The 16,898-nt window shown below is 45.4% G+C and overlaps 2 protein-coding genes across 5 annotated transcripts in view; one reads left to right on the top strand and one right to left on the bottom strand.

Moving 5' to 3' along the window:
* Positions 1-16,898, bottom strand: part of TH (tyrosine hydroxylase) — a 532,003-nt gene that overhangs the window by 135,003 nt on the left and 380,102 nt on the right. The window lies entirely within an intron of this gene.
* The window catches only part of TSPAN32 (tetraspanin 32), a 33,885-nt gene continuing 20,237 nt past the window's right edge, over positions 3,251-16,898 (top strand). For 2 of the 4 annotated variants that reach the window (XM_083723611.1, XM_083723608.1), the window contains exons 1-5: positions 4,016-4,178; positions 6,707-6,809; positions 8,694-8,814; positions 11,187-11,284; positions 15,290-15,364. In XM_083723611.1, coding sequence (XP_083579737.1) covers positions 6,744-6,809; positions 8,694-8,814; positions 11,187-11,284; positions 15,290-15,364 — 360 coding nt within the window. In that variant the 5' untranslated portion in view covers positions 4,016-4,178; positions 6,707-6,743. Of the gene's footprint in view, positions 3,371-4,015; positions 4,179-6,706; positions 6,810-8,693; positions 8,815-11,186; positions 11,285-15,289; positions 15,365-16,898 lie in introns of those variants that run through there. The other 2 variants (XM_083723610.1, XM_083723609.1) reach the window with 2 other exon arrangements.

The raw sequence follows: 16,898 nt of genomic DNA, 5'->3' as shown, positions 1-16,898 counted from the left end.
AGCGTTAGCAAATCTTCCATTGGATTCAGCACTTGTACTGTGTGGATTGAGAACAACCTAGTGCTTACCCAGAAGTTGGAACCTGTCAGTGTGAAGACCATGAAACATATGAGGGCGGTAGATTGCAACACTGGGAATGTTTCTCATTCTGGCCATGGTGGTCTTCAAATGCAGCCGCAATAAGAAGGTTATGCACCCCCGGTCTCTTACCTGGAGAATTTAAACAGGAGACTTTCTTCTGAGCATCAACTCTGCCCCAGAAGTGATTTAGCATGGGTTGATGATATCCAGCCTCTTTCTCACAGATAGTTGAAAAGTTTCTTCATGAAAATTTTGTTTGGCTGTGTTTAAACACTAAACGAGATGTAGAACAGGGGTAGGCAACCTAAGACCCATGGGCCAGAAGCAGCCCACAGAGGCCGTTTAATCAGTCCATGAGTTGCCTCCAAACCGAGTTGTCCGTTCTGCGAGTCCCCACGCACTGCACTAAACCGGCGTGGCACGGCATGGGGACTCTCTTCTGTGGCTCTGGAAATCACTTGTGTGCATGTGCAGACGCCGGAAATCGCGTCTGCGTATGTCTGTGGTGCTGGAAATCGCTTCTGTGCATGCCCAGACGCCAGAAATCGCTTCTGCACAGGCACAATTTCCGACATCTGGGCATGCGCAGAAGCAATTTCTGGTGCCACGGACATGCGCAGATGCAATTTCTGGCATCGTGTTGTGCTGGCCCAGCCCACAGAGGATCTCCATGGGAGTGATCCGGCCCATGTCCGGCAAGCTTTGCTGACCCCTGGTGTAGAAAATTCACTTTAATTGGGGGGCTCCTTACAACAATTTAAGAGTGGTAAATCAACTTCAGCTTGATTGTTTCACCAAAAGCTCTCCAGCTTTTGGTGAAGAATAAAGTAGCCTATTGGATTTCTGCAGGGAACTAAACTGAAGGATGTAGACAGAAAGACCACTGACGGCCAGTCCAAGATTGTAGGCTTTTAACAGAAGCAGATTTGACCACTGCTGCCTTAACATATTGGGGAGAGTGGCACCAATTGAATTCCTATAACATGCAGCTTTTATTGTTGTTGTTATTAATTGCATTTGTATCCCACCTTTTTCTCTAAGGACTTCATGTCTCCCCCTTCAATTAACCCCCACAACAACCCAGTGAGGTAGGTTAGGCTGAGAGGCAACGACTGGCCCAGTGTCACCCACTGAACCTCATGGCTGTGTGGGTTATTGCTGGGGCCTTCAGATGGATCTTTGGGGGCAGGGCAGAAGCAGAGCTGCCTTTTGGCAAGGAGTACCTATCCTAGAAATCCCAGCCCCACCCCTTGTGGGGGAATCCACACTCATATGTCAAAAAACACAAGTGAATGTAATTTATTTTGCTTCTTTGAAGTCAAAATTAAGGTTTGCAGGTGTCCTAGCCTATCTGCGTACCAACTGTTGAAAAGTGCAGAGTGTTACCGTTTACACAACAGGTTACTGTATTTTTGCCTTGCCTGGAAACATTTCACTTATACATGTTCTTATTCATTTATTTTCATGCATATTTATTTTTGCATTTATATCCCTCTGTCTCAGCAAATGAAACAGATTTGTAAAAATGTAACATGGAAAAAATGTGAGAGACATCACACTTACTTCTGTAAAACAAGAAAATCTTTAATAATTTTTTTTTTTTTTTTAAAGGAGCTCAAGGAGGCCTCCCACCATCTTTTTATCGTCTCAATGAAGATTTGACGGGAATATCCAGACTGGCCCAAGCTCACCAAGTAAGCTTCAGGACTGAGGATATGGAGTTGGGTCTTCCCAGTCCCACTGCAACCCAGGAGTCTGGAATCTCAGGTGGGGAAGAGCACATGGCCCACGTTGGAACCTGTCTTGTACCAGGTCAACCCAATTGGCCCAACTAACTCAGCATTGTCTACACTGACCGACAGCAGCTCTCCAGGTTTTCAGCCAAGGTCCTCTCCCAGCCCTACCTGCAGATGCCGCCAGTGATTGAACCAGGGACCCTCTGCTTTCAAGGCAGGAGCTCTACCACTGGGCTATGGCCCTTGTCCTCTAGGCCTCTGTCCAGGTGTCAAGACTATCCCAGGCCACACCCCTCCCTGGCCTTGCTCTGTGCCCTCCTCACGTGCTTTTGCCTGGCCGGAACATGGCATGCCTGGATGGAGGTAGGTGTGTGTAAAAACTTGTGACTTACACATGGCTGGAATGTAGCCACCGCTGCTAAGGCAAGAGTTGTTATCTGTTGCCCCACTCACTTTTATCGCTGGCATCTGCCCTCTGGAAGGTCATGAACCAGGGAATGTGGCCCTCAGGCTGTCAAAGGTCTCCTATCCCTGGGCTACATCTACCAAATATCAGACTTCTAGGACTAGGTCATGGGGAGATAACAGTAATCATTTCAGTGTGTGTGTTTTAGTTGTACAAGCCCGTCCGTCCATCTACCTTACAGAGTCACTGCGGCAGCTTTACATTTCCTGGCTTTTGTTGTATTTTGCATGACCTTAAATGTTCCTTCACATACTTCAGTTGTCCTCTCTGCATGTGTTGAAACTGCATGCGTGAGAGAAAGAGAATACTTTGTCCCTCTTTGTGCTCCGTTCACATGTACCGTTTTCTAAAGGTAGGCGAGTTTTTCCTCACCATTTCCCTCAGAATCCTATTCATTTAAATTCATTTGAAAATGCCTGGGCCTCTGTTTGGGTTTCTAAGGCGCATTTTGAAAACTTTTTTTTCCCTACAAAAACCTCCCCCACACCCACCCACCCTGTTACTGAGGGGGTTGTGTTTTTGTGTGTGTGGTAGTGGGGGGGTGTTTTGTGGGGGGTTTCTCTTGGTTTGGTTTCTTTTAAGCCAGCTACAGTCAAACTTTGTTTCCATTCACAGCCGCCGTCGCGTCATGAATGTTAAGCCTGGCAGACCCAACCGCTCTCCCCGCCTTGCCTCGGCAACCCCTTCCGCTCCTTCCTTTCTTGAAAAGGAGACAGGCCTGGGTTTAAAAGTTTATTTTAGCTTTGATTGTGCATAGCTGCTAATGCATGTTAATCAGCTCTCACAATGCATCCTTGTGAGGCACCAGAGAATGCAGGCTTGGGCTGTGGGGGCTTTTTGTTCCCAGGTAATTGTGGTGGTGAAGGGGAGCTTGCTCTAATTAATTTAGTTAGTGTATGTTTTGGTGAGGGTAAAGGGGCTCGGTGATTTATAGGGCACCGCTTTTCTTCTCTTGAACAGGCAAACTCCAAAGTGCACATAACCATATTATAGCCAGTAGGTGAAAGACTCTGAATGCACGGAGGCAGCACCAACACCCCCTGTAATTTTCTGTTCTCTGCGGAGACCGGTTTCTACAGGAAGAGAGGTGCATTCTCAATGCTCGGCTTCTTTGGCCATCTGCAATCTTACATGCAAAAGAAGATCTGAATGGCCTTGAGACTATTTTTCTCCTTGCTTGCTTTGAACCCGTTCTCAAAAGAATGCCCCAAAGATTCAAATCCTTGGTGGTTGTGTCACACCAGATCTAAAATGCAGAAGGGTGAAATGGAAAGTTCTTATCAGGGAAAGAGTGGTGGGATTTAGTCTTTGAGCTGCTAGTGAGCCAGATTGAATTCAACTGTACCCAGGACTCAAATGAACCACCTATGGCTTCTTAGCTTGATTGTGTACTAAAACTTCATTCTGCAAATAGTTGTTGATGCTCCAGCACAATAGAAGGCTGTGTCAGAGGTTCCCATTTGGTGGTCCGTGGTACTCTTCACATAACAAAATCTACCATAGAGAAATCAAAAAATCTCAAAAGTAGGGGGTCTATGGCTTGGTTTTTGAAAAACAGGGTCTGCTAATTTGCAGCCAAAATATATTAACTCCTCCTCTGTCTTTTCAGGCAATTTCTAATTCAACTGTGAGCCAAAACATCTTCCAAAAACACTCCACAGATAGTTTTGGCTGCTTCTAGATGCCCTGTGCATCCAGCAGCCATCTGATTTGCTTGCACAAATTGGAAAAGGGCTGTCACATGGAAGAGGGAACGCGCTCGTTTTCTCCTGCTCTGGAGGGTAGGACCTGAACCAATGGATTCAAGTGACAAGAAAGGAGATTCCGACTTAAATATCAGGAAGAACTTTATGACAGAAAGAGCTGTCCGACAGTGGAACAGACTTCCAAGAGAGGTGATGGATTCTCCTTCCTTGGAAGTTTTTAAGCAATACGCCACCTGTCATGCCTGATTTAGTTGAGATCCCTGCATTGCAGGGGGTTGGGTGGGGCCCCCTTCCATCTCTGCGGTTCTATGATTCTATGAGAATTCCTGAAAAAAAATCAACAGAGGCCCTTTCCAATTCATCATGTGCAAGTGTGGAAGCAAAACTGATGAGGGGACATGTTTCTTCAGCCAGTTACAGTGCTCCACCCTTTCATATCTCTTTGCCCCTGTACTTTCTTTGTAATCTCTGTGTAAATGCAACATGGGATAGGATGTCATCACACTGTACACTGCCCCACCCCAGGAGCAACACCAGATGTTGTGAGGTGAAGCAGGCAACAAACCATAATGATGTGACAGTACACATTTTGTTGCCTAGACATGGCATGAAAGGAGGAGAAAGGCATGGAGTCGTTGCATGACAAGCTGCAGCTGCTGAAAATCCTGCCCTCTTCTGCATCCAGCCACCCTAAAACAGATTTATTCATCTCTGGGTTTTTAAAAATCATAATAATACTTGTACATATTTTGGAAGGTGCCGTTGTTTAAATCCCTGAAGCACAATATGATGACAAGCTGCACCTGCAGAATTTCCCCCAATTGTGAACACCAGTATTGACAGTACAGAAGCCCAGATGTTGAAATATGGCCAGCATAAATTATACGAGGACCACAAACTCGCCATGCATCACATTCCCCTGTTCCATGTAGATAATGCAGCTTAAGGTCCTGTTCGGAGAGCTACTACTGCAGTTGAACAGAAGAAACAAAAATGCTTCTTTTAGTCTCTGAGGTCCTCTAGTGGACAAAGTAAATTGACTCCCAGATTTCCTTTATGGTCTAAAACAGGGGTGCCCAAACTTTTTTCAAAGAGGGCCAGATTTGATGAAGTGAACATGCATGAGGGCCGACCAAAGTAGTACCTCGGGTTAAGAACTTTGCTTCAGGATGAGAACAGAAATCGTGCTGCAGCGGCGCATTGGCTCCATTAGCTAAAGTGGTGTCTCAGGTTGAGAACAGTTTCAGGTTAAGAACAGACCTCCATAACGAATTAAGTTCTTAACCAGAGCTGAGACTACTCCCATGGGGGCCGGATTAAATCGACCGGCGGTCTGGATTAGGCCCCCAAAATGGACTTTGGACATGCCTGGTCTAAAAGTTTAGGTTTTGTTGTTGTTTAGTCGTTTAGTCGTGTCCAACTCTTTGTGACCCATGGACCAGAGCACGCCAGGCACTCCTGTCTTCCACTGCCTCTCGCCGTTTGGTCAAACTCATGTTCGTATCTTCAAGAACACTGCCCAACCATCTCGTCCTCTGTCGTCCCCTTCTCCTTGTGCCCTCAATCTTTCCCAACATCAGGGTCTTTCCAGGGAGTCTTCTCTTCTCATGAGGTGGCCAAAGTATTGGAGCCTCAGCTTCAGGATCTGTCCTTCCAGTGAGCACTCAGGGCTGATTTCCTTAAGAATGGATACGTTTGATCTTCTTGCAGTCCATGGGACTCTCAAGAGTCTCTGCCAGCCGTGCATAGTGGGACTCCCTGAAATATCAAAACAACCTCTTCTTGGAAGGTGGTGTAAGATGACACTATAGAGAGAAGGAAGAACATAAATTTTAAGTCAATGTAAAGAAAATATATTGTAATACAGAAACACAAACCACTCTCTGATCTGCCTTTATGTAGCCCCTGCCTCACCCTTTAAGATCTTCTGCCTCTACTTCTTCCCATGTTCTCTGTGTTACTTCTGACATCATCTTGTTTCTGAACCTAGTGTGCAAAGTACCCTTCCTGTCTACCTGCCTGTTTCTTTTTTTCTGTGGATGAACTTCCTAGATAAGATTTTGAGTCAGCCCTCAGACCCTGGCAAATGTCTTGCACTATATCTATCATGGCTTCCTTCCTCCAGAATGGTATCATCCTGCCAATTCATATAGTGCCCCCAGACATTGCAGTGCTTTGTATCTGCATAAACAAGGTCCTGCGAGGTTCCATTTTTAAACTAGGTTTGATTCGTGTATTTGTTTATTGCATTTCTGTCCCACCTTTTCCTCCAAGGAGCTCAAGGTGGTGTATACACGGTTCCCCTCTTCTCATTTAATCTGTGAGGTGGGTTAGGCTGAGAGGCAGTCAGTGGCCCAAGGTCACCTTGTGAGCTTCATGGCCAAGTGGGGATTGGAACCCTGGTCTCCCAGCTCCTAGTCCAGCACTCTAACCACTACACCACAGTAGGTGAAAATGCTTGTCATGTATGCACAGACATACATGTCTCTCTGTATGTATAAATAGCATTGGGGGGAAAGTTCATGGGGAAACTTTTTACATTTTGTGAGTTATCAAAATGAAACTCTTGGAGAAGCACAAAGTCAGTGGAATCATGAGTAACGGTATTAGGGGATAGTTGGTAAGTACTAGCACTACATTTCCCAAGATGCAATGGGGCAAGCACCTCCTGTAAGTCAAACCTTCTTTCTAAACAGACTCTTTTGCAACTTCTCCAGCAGAAAGATTGCCAGTAAGTGGTGAGAAGAGGAAGGCATGGGGCAGAGATACCGGGTCCGAGCTGTGAAGTGTCAGCTGCTGGTGGCCAGCTTCTTTGTGATGGTAAGAGATTGTGCAGGGAAAAAACGCCAATTTGTTATTAGATGTGGGAATTTAATTTCATAAAGAAAACAATGGAATATAATTTTTAAAATAGATACTGGGAGCGTGTAGTTAAACTGCAAGACTTAAGAATGTGTCTCGGGGGTCTTATCAATCCTTTACAGCACTGCTGGCTCTTATCCGTAGGTTTGTGGTTTCTCCATTTGTCTTTCTAAATGTGGTGAGAAAAGCCCTTGAGAAATGTCACACCAGCAGATGTTGCAGCCTTAACACAGTTGCTAAGAAAAAAAGTTAATTTAATATGGTGAATATGCAGTTAAATTATTTACCTTTTAAAAAAAAATATGTTGTGAAAGGATAGTATATCAACTGTTTCTGAAGTAAGCCTCGTTTCTGATATCTTGGGAGATAAAGCTCTGGAAAGGCATTTATTTTGGACAGAGAGTCCTCTGTCTTCTTCTTTCATATAATTATATTCACTAATTATATTTCGTATCATTAGTAGAAGTATTTGAGAATTTGTCACTGGTGCAATAAAATTCACCCTGCAGGGCTGCAGCTTGGACTGTGAGTGAGCACACCTCTCTGCAAAGCCTTCTGCTGTGAGTTGTGTTGGGGACTAAGAGTTAAGAAGCTGCAAGGGGTTGAGGTCCTATTTCACCTCAAGGGCTCGTCTTCCTTCTGTCGACTGGGTGGGTCCCATTGGTTGCCTCCGTTGTCCTAGCTCACTTTGGCGTCAGCGTGATGATTCAGAGGCCTGCGGCCGCGACTGAAATTGTGCAAGGCAGCCGATCGGAGCTACTTCCCATTTTCGCTTTATTCAACTGGCCAGTGTGCTCCCCTTGTTGCCCTCTACCTTCACTTGCTGTAGTACTGCGATGGCAAGGCAGAGAACAGCCCCAGTTTTGACTACTGTGAAGTCAGACCCCATCTCTTTACCTGACGCCTCAGGCGACGCAATTGAAGGTTCCTTTTCCTTTGTTCTGCAATTTTCCTTTTACCTCAAGTGAAGACATTGCTGGCTGTTGAAGTAAATCTATTTTGATCTGGGACGCTGCTGTGTTTTTACATGCTGTTTGATCGATTCTATTCTGATTGTACGAAGGAAACTATATAATGTGGATGAGGACGATTACGGTAAATATTTGTATCCACTCTTCTGCTCACAGGCCACCCAGAGCAGCTTACAATGTAGACAAATTAGCAACGACATCAGGGCAGCAGCAGCAGCAACAACAACAACAACAACAACAACAACACTAATTAATCTAAAAGCAGCAATCACGACACACATAAGTTTCAAACAGAAATCGAGCATTAAAAGCTCATTGAATTTTTTAAAAAAATATTTTCAGGTGCTTTTAGATTTCATTATTGGATTCTTTCCTCTTGGAGTTTAGTAATTGGCAGTGGCTAAACTAGGGGCCTCAAGCTTTTGGGGCCTGGGGACACATTTGGAAATCAAATAAACTAGCACAAGCACCACAAAAACAACCATTTGACAGAAGAAAAACTGGAGGTTCTCAGAGCACCATCACCACCACCCACAATCAGGCAGAACACCCACACAGACCCAAAAATAAATGAATGAACATCAACCCATGCCCTGCAAAGCAGGCGCTCCTCCCTAAAAAAACACCTCATTTTATTTTTTTTATTTTTGAAAGGAGGAACAAGGAACCGTAGCAGGCACCAAAAGTGTGTCTGAGAGCACCACACACCCCAGGGCTAAACTATATGCACTAGAGTGGCTTTAGAGCCTATTTTAAAACCTTGTACATACAGAATAATATAAAATGTGCCAAAAGGTCATAGCTGTTGCCCAATTTGTGTGCTTTCCCTTCTGTTCCAGCCCGCCCCCCTTGACTTCCTCTCTCTTTTCAGGTGCTTGGGGTCTCCCTCACCATACTGACCATTATCACCTACTATGGGAAGCACTTCACCGTCATCAGTGAGGTCTCTTTGGAGACGAACCTCTACAAAAGAACTTTGCTTCACCGTGGAGGCAAGTGCTGGGCACTGGATTCAAGATTTCTATATCTTGTTGTAAGAAACAGTTAAAACTGGCCAGTTTAGTGGGGGTTTGTTTGGATTCATATTTCCTTGCCATTCCTCCCCCCCCCCCCCAATGTTATTAAGGTTATTACATAACTTTAATGAAATCGTTGGCATGGAACTCAAGGTAGCACCAAGGCAGTGGTTCTGTTAGCACAAGCAGTTCTGCTTGCCTGATGGGAGGATCCCCTTTTCCTTGCCCTGCATGTTGTTCTGAGGGTACCCCTGACCCTCCAGAGCAGATTTGGGGAAGGTGGGAGGGTGAGTAGAGGGGGAGAGTGGGGGAAGCCCCATCATACTACCATCTTTCCCTGAAAGTAAGACATCCCCCCAAAATAAGACCTAAGGCCTCTCGCTGCAATATAAGGCATCCCCCCAAAATAAGACCTCCCCGACAATAAGGCCTCCCCCAAACATAAGGCCTCCCCGGAATATAAGGCCCCCGAAGCTACTGTAAGGCGTCTAACTCCTCTGGACAGTAGCTCACAGATTGGCCGCAGCGCAGCCGGAGCTGTTCAGGCAGTGCAAGGTCTCTTTAAAGCAGACAGCCCACGCCACCGCCAGGACAACCTGCCGCCTGCTGCTCGCTCTGCCCTGGCGGAGTCTGGCTGACTCACAATTAGACAATAAATGTGTACCGTATTCTTCTTCATGGAAAAATAAGACATCCCCTGAAAATAAGACCTAGCGCATCTTGGGGAGCAAAAATTAATATAAGACACTGTCTTATTTTGGGGGAAACGGGGTAGTAGGAATTATTGTACTGGCTTCCACTAGTAGAATGGGTTAGTTGAATCTGTCCCCTAGGCTTTATTTTCCTGACATGGAAGGAATTCTAGATCCTATATTTTTGGCATCAGCCATTTTTATAGTTGCAAGTTTGTTTTTTACGATATAGGCCATAACATCGAAATGGCTGCATGGGAGAAGGCTTAACCTAAAACAAGCAGTTTAAAATGATTATTAAGAGAAAGAAAAGAATAACTTAAAAGGGGAGTAATGTGGGAAATGCAGTATAAATAACTAAAATTAAAGAAGCAACCACAAAAGGGGGGCGGGAGTCAAATGTATAACTATTGGATTATTTGTGAGTTCTGTGTTTGGTATTTGTATGCTTATAAACTTTAGAAAACAAAAAAAAACCCAACTTTAACAGTCCTGAGGACTCTAAAACAAAAGAAAGCCACGTGTGGTGAGATGTAGACATGGGATATGAGGTGTCTTATACACAGTAAATTGGGGATAATTTTGGGGGATAATAATATTTTTTTTATTTATACCCCGCCCTTCCCGGTTCAAAACCGCTCAGGGCGGCTAACAACAAATTTAAAACACTTTAAAACACTTAATTATAAAAGCAGCATAAAATACAGTATAAAAACATGAATAACAATAAAAATCAAAAATCAATTAGATAATCCCCAGGGCTAGCTGGCTGAATTGGTCCTACTTGGGCCAGCAAGGAGGCCAGGGGAGAATTAGCTGTGGGGTCTCAGAGCAGGTGATCTTCATAAAAGAGGAGGGAGAAGGAAGAGAAGGGAAATAAAAGATCAGGCTGAATTCAAATTAAAGGCCAAGTGGAATAGCTCTATCTTACAGGCCCAACGGAAGGAGGTTAAATCCTGAAAGGCCCTAGTCTCATGGGACAGAGCATTTCACCAGGCCGGAGCCATCACTGAAAAGGCCCTGGCCCTGGTGGAGCATAGTCTAACTTCCTTAGGGCCCGGGACCTCTAAACTATGGTTATTCATGGACCTTAAGGTCCTCTGCAGGGCATACAAGGAGAGGCGGTCCCGTAGATACGAGGGCCCTAAGCCACAAAGGTAGCACCTATAATCTCTGGAGTGTCCCCTTCCATATATCATGTCTGGGCATCAGTGTTCCTCTGCTCAAGACCATAGGATGGTGACAACTAAATTTTCATCTCTTCACTGGAAGATTGATTGCACTGACAACCTCCTGGCTTCCCTGCCTCACCTAAAGATTATTGTAAGCAGCCCTAAGAGTTTGTTTCTTACACACAAAGGCAGGGCACTATTGTTTTCAAGGGAAAAAAATACAAAACAGTTCCTTCATACAACTGCTAGAATCCAGCTCCTTGGGAAACTAGGTTGCAAATTAGAACGTGGCACATGGGAGCAAAACTCCCTGGATGCAGAACAGCCTTGCTTACAACACGTTGGTTGAAGCAAAGTCTTGCTATAATGTAGATTTCATCTTTGGGAAGGTTGCTGCCTACAACTGGATAGTCAGAATTGAGCGGAGAACTTCTTACGTTGATGATATTTTGGCCTACTCACTTGTACATCTCCCTTTCCTCAGTTTTTTTTGCTGGGATATGCCTGAGCATCCTTCTGATCATTGCTGCCCTACTGAGTGTTGTTGCTACAGTGAGAGAACTGGAGAGTGCCATGGCAGCGGTAAGTAGGGGCACAGCATGGGTCTGAACTGGGGACTGGGTCCCTAGATGCTGTTGGAAACGGGGGTGGACTAGGCAGGCCTTAGGTCTGTTTCGACAGGCCTCTTATTGCGTTCTTATGGAGTAAGAGATGCTGCAAGCTGCTTACGCTACAACTCATAAAAAGTGTTGCGTGTTCCTGTCCCCAGACTTTGAACAGCAAGAGATTCCAGTGCTTACCCAGGGCTTAGTTTGCTTGGAATGAAAGGTCAATGGAGACTGTGGTGTCCTTAGGATTTATGGTTTTATTTACACATATATACAACCTGGACATAGGATGAAAAACTCTTCCTTCTCCATTAGTCACGGCTTTGGATGCAAAGACCATAGCATTGATCCAGTCTTTCCCTGGTTGTGGGGTCTATCGTTGTTCTCTTAAGTTGGCTTAAAACAGTAAGAGAGAGAGTGTGTGTAATAGACTAGATTTTTGAGATTTGAGTGTAAAGGAATTCTTCTAAACTGAATAGCTGGTCTTCCATTCTGTTTTCTAATGCCTAATTGTAAGGAGCTATGAAAAGTTCTTAAAACAAGCCCTTCAGTTTTCATTAACTGCCCCAAAGATATACAGTGATACCTCTACTTATGGACACGATCTGTTCCAGGGTGCCGTTCACACCCCAAAAAGTCCATGAGTGTGACACGTAATGTGATAGAGTGATCTGCGCATGCGTGAAGTGCGCAGATTGATAAGTGGCGAACCCAGAAGTAAACCCAGGTTTGCTGCGTTCATAACATGAAAAAAATGCAACATGAAGCAAACGCAACTCGAGGTATGACTGTATAAGGATTTTAAATTGTTCACAGGAGACATAGCAAATGATGCAGCCTGTAATTTTTTACATTGTCTTTATCAGCACAAATGTGTTGCACCAGATAGGAGTGTTATCAATGAAACTGGACAATTGGAGATAGTCATGCTACCCATTTTCACATACTCTAAGACAATCTGATATCAGGAATGGCCCAGTGCAGCCTCTGACGTACATAACAGAGCAAGATACAGAGTCCATCTCATGCAAAGAGATGCTTCTGGCCTGATATGGTGTGCTGCTGTTTCTCACATCTAGCACCTCCAAAGCAGCACACGAGTGGAACTTCCATCTCACAACCCGATAGGCATGTATGTAGCACTTTCAAGCATGTATAGCACAGAAAGGGGAGGGTACCCAGAGACTGGGCTTGGGATGGAATTAAACCTAAGCAGGGCCAGCCTGCCCATGAGGCAGAGTGAGGCAACCGTATCACATGGGAGAAGCCCAAGAAGCAGTACCCTACCGCTTCCGGCAAGATCTCACGAGATCTTGCCAAACTCTCATGTGATCTTGCAGAGTGGAACACGCTGTCACCACCGCTACATCCCTTGTGCTTCCCAGCAACTGGTATTCAGAGGCATTCCGCCTCTGGCATTAGAGGAAGAACAAAGCCATTGCAGTAGAATTCCTGTCCCCCACCCCTGCATACTGTACCTGCCCGTTCCTGTCCACTTCCTCTGTGAAGGAAAAAACATTATATATAGAAATCTGCCCTCAGATGATGGCAAGCAACCAGTAGTAAAGTAGGCCTAATATAATTTGATTTTCAGAAAGTGTTGGTGCCTGCTGTCTGAGTGGAGAAAGCATTTGTCTTTTGCTTTCCTCAGAGCAGGAGGACGGGGAAAGCCCTGAATGTTATTGAGTCCATTGGGTTTCCCCCCCTGCAGTGGAATATCCAAATGCATCTGAAATGTTAGTTAATTGGAGCATGTTCACTTCTTTCATTCGGCAATGTCCAAAGGACTGCGTTAGTAAATATAAACTGAGTAACTCCGGCTTTCACGGATAGGAATGACTAAGACTGTTGATGTCTTGACCCCAGGTTACTTGAGCCGGGGGGGTGGGTAGAAACTTTATTGCATTGCTTCCAGATTGCCTGTTTGCTGAGCATTCATTCTACTTTGTTTGAAGGAAGGTTGTACCATGTCACATCAATCAATTACTACTGCACCCTCTCCAGTGCATTTCCCAATCACTTTCCTTACTGCAAAAGATTTGAGGTTGCTTTTTTTTAAGCAGGCTTGCTGCACAAGGGTACTAAAGCCACTTTGTGTAGCCTAAATGTCCTGGCATGTGTCTGAAGAATAAGCTAGCATCCTCTTTGCAGCCACAGGAGAGCTCAGTTAATACCACCTCCTAGATTCCCCTCTCCTCTTTGCCCAGATGTTGTCACTGTCATATATGGGCAGAGTGAGGGGATCAGTGTCACAGAGGGCCCTTCTATTTCCACAGTCATAGTGAGTTGGATGCATCTAACCCGGTAAGCTGATTTTTTTTTCAAGGTATGCTTCAGACCCACTAACCTACCCTAGTTATCACTAGTGTAAATACACCACAGACTCTTAATAGCTAGAACATTCTCCCCAACACCCACATGATGCCACCTTTCTCTGTTCCCAAATCAAAACCTATTTCAGGTATAGGCAAACTCTGCCCTCCAAATGTTTTTTGGGACTACAACTCCCATGATCCCTAGCTAACAGGACCAGTGGTCAGGGATGATGGGAATTGTAGTCCCAAAATCTGGAGGGCTGAGTTTGCCTATGCCCAACCTACTTCTTCCAGGAAAACTTTCACTTAAACTGGAGAATGGGGGACATGTTTCCCTCCAGATGCCATTGGACTACAACTCCTATCATCCTTGACTGTTTTCCATGCTGTCTGGGACTGATGGGAGTTGGAGCCCAGCAGCATCTAGAGAAACATGGGTTCCCTATTCATTAACTTAAACCCTTAGTCGTCCTCTTCAACAGGCTGCTCTCCTTGTGTGTTCCTGCATATTCATCACCTGTTTTATATTCCTCTCTCCTTCCCTTATTTCTGTTTATGTTACTCTGCACAGCATGATTCTCACTGATAGTGCTGTATAAACAGATGATCCCAAATAATCTATGTGGGGGGAAAGAAATCAGGCCCATATTGCTAGACATGATATTTGCTGTTATACCACTAGAGGGCACATAGTTCCTTTCAATTAAAACACACTCCTCAGACTAACCACATTTTCCTGCACTGAATGGTGTTCACCGTTTCGGCTTGTAGAGTCAATGAGTTTAAATACGTTGCATTTTGCTGATCCGGTAAACAATGTTCTCTTGACTCCTGTGCAGTGAAGCCTTCCAGGTGCAGCACATGCATAAGGGAAGAGGCAGGTTGGGTGCTGGATGGGATTATATGTGAGGGGGAAAGAGGACAGGGGCTGAACAGGGTTGTGCTTGGCAATGATGAGAGAGAAATAAGAAAGAGAGAGAGAAGGTGGAGGGACAGAAAGAAGTGGCGTGAGAAAGGTGGGAAAGAGGAGATAGGGGTGTGAAGGGGTAGCATAGAAAGTCAGGGAACAAAACAGGAAAAGGTGGAATGGGTGATATGCTTTGTGGAGCAGATTGCCAAGGTGGTGCCCTCCCATTTGCCCCAGACAGCATGACTGATAGTCAGGGAAGATGGGGGATATAGTCCAAAACATCTGGACTACACCACATTGGCACCTCCTGTTGTAGACCATGCAGCAGGCATGGGGAAGGCCACCGACTGAAGGGCAAGGTAGGTGAGCAAGATGGTTGCTTCATATGTTCGCTGGGATTTACCAGCCAGCAGGCCTCATATATTTTGATTTTGTTTCATTTGTGCAGCTGTCAGTAGGCATCGCAGCTGCTCTTTATAGCAGTGGTTTGTATTCTGCCGAGCCAGCACAGATGCTATGAGCACTGAACCTCCTGCTTCATAGATATAGAGATATCTGTGTGAAACTGCAATAGTGGAAACCTCAGTCGCAGCACTACAGCTCAGTTGGTTAGAGCTATGTTGGTAACACCAAGGTCCCAGGTTCATTATCCACAACTAAATATCCGTGCCTTGCAGGGGTTTGGCCTAGATGATCCTCAGAGTCCCTCTTCCAACTGTATGATCTATTCTAATTGCCTTCTGTTTCTCTTTAGGTTTTTTTCTGTTTCGGAGTGGTTTTCTGTGCGTCGGTAAAGGCCACGTATTGGTCAATTACTAACGGTATTGTGGTAAGTACAGCTTCGTGATGAAACAGCAGGGAAAGTGCTACATGGTTGAAACACAGCAATATTGGTTGTCTCAAAATGGCGGTGAAAGATGATGGGGTTTGTAATCCTGCAGCACCTGGAGAGCCACCCCAGGATTAGGAGGTGCCTGGAGGAGAGAAGGCATGTCAGCTGCAATACCACTTGAGCAGCCTCAAATAGGGGCCCATATCCAGCGGTCCTCATTGTCCACCAACCCCTGAGTATCAGAATCAGTGACCAATGTGAGAGGGTGGAGGGGAACTAAAAAAAGTTTATCTTCCATTGGTGAATTTTAGCCTGTACATCTCTAGATCAGAGCTCTGTTTTTCTTTTCTCAAAGGATGCTTGATGCGTGTGAAGCACTGAATCGAAAAAGGTTAAATATGCTTGCTTCAGCTGCTTCAAATCACATATCTATCCATGCTTCCACTGTTGTGAAATTGCATCCATAGAGAGAAGTGCTGGGAGCTCTCTGTTGTGTGTTAGCAGTCTGATCCCATAGCCAGATAAATGGCAAGTTCTTTCCTTTCAGCAGAGTGAAATCCTAAAGTATATTTGCTTGATAGTGAATCTCATTGAAAACTCCTGGGACTCACTTCCAAGCAAACATGTAGAATGAGAGTGTTACCAGATGTGCCTGAAACTGACAATTCAAATGCATCTTTTGAAAGAGTATCAACATGCCACTGAAATATCTTATGCTAATCTTATGCCAGTTTCAAATCTTCCATACCTGGGTAAGGTAATTGAGAGAGCGGTTGCTGAACAGCTTGGTAGGTTTCTGGAGGAAACATCGGCATTAGATCCATTTCAGTCCGGTTTCCGTCCTGGTTTTGGGACGGAGACGGCTCTGGCTGCCCTAACAGATGATCTCCGTAGACAACTGGATCGAGGCGGGTCAGGACTGCTGATCCTTTTAGATTTGTCAGCAGCCTTTGACATGGTCGATCATGATCTTCTGGACCACCGCCTTGCAGACGTGGGGATACAGGGCATAGCCCGTAACTGGTTGTGCTCTTTTATCTCTGGTCGGGGACAGAGGGTGGCATTAGGGAGGGAAATGTCGTTGCGCCACTCCTTGGTGTGTGGAGTGCCGCAGGGCGCAATTCTCTCCCCGATGCTTTTTAACATCTTTATGCGCCCCCTTGCCCAGATTATCCAGAGCTATGGGCTGGGCTGTCACTAATATGCTGATGACACTCAGCTCTATCTGCTGATGGATGGCCACACTGACTCGGCCCCGAACACACTGACCAGATGCTTGGAAGCTGTGGCTGGATGGTTTCGTGGGAGCCGATTCAAACTAAATCCTTCGAAGACAGAGGTCCTATGGCTAGGTCGGGATGGCATGGGGATGAGGGACCAACTCCCTTCTCTTGCGGGGGCCCAATTAGTGCCATTGCCTTCCATTAAGAGTTTGGGTGTAATCCTTGACGCCTCCCTTTCCGTGGAGGCGCAAGTTACAGCAACAGCCAAGGCGACATTTTTCCACCTTCGCCGCATCAAGCAGTTGGTC

This window comes from Podarcis gaigeae, assembly GCF_964106915.1.
Source record: "Podarcis gaigeae genome assembly, chromosome: 1".
In the NCBI taxonomy this organism is placed as follows: domain Eukaryota; kingdom Metazoa; phylum Chordata; class Lepidosauria; order Squamata; family Lacertidae; genus Podarcis; species Podarcis gaigeae.
The sequence above is the reverse complement of the archived record's forward strand: the minus strand, read 5'-3'. Positions and strand labels throughout refer to the sequence as shown.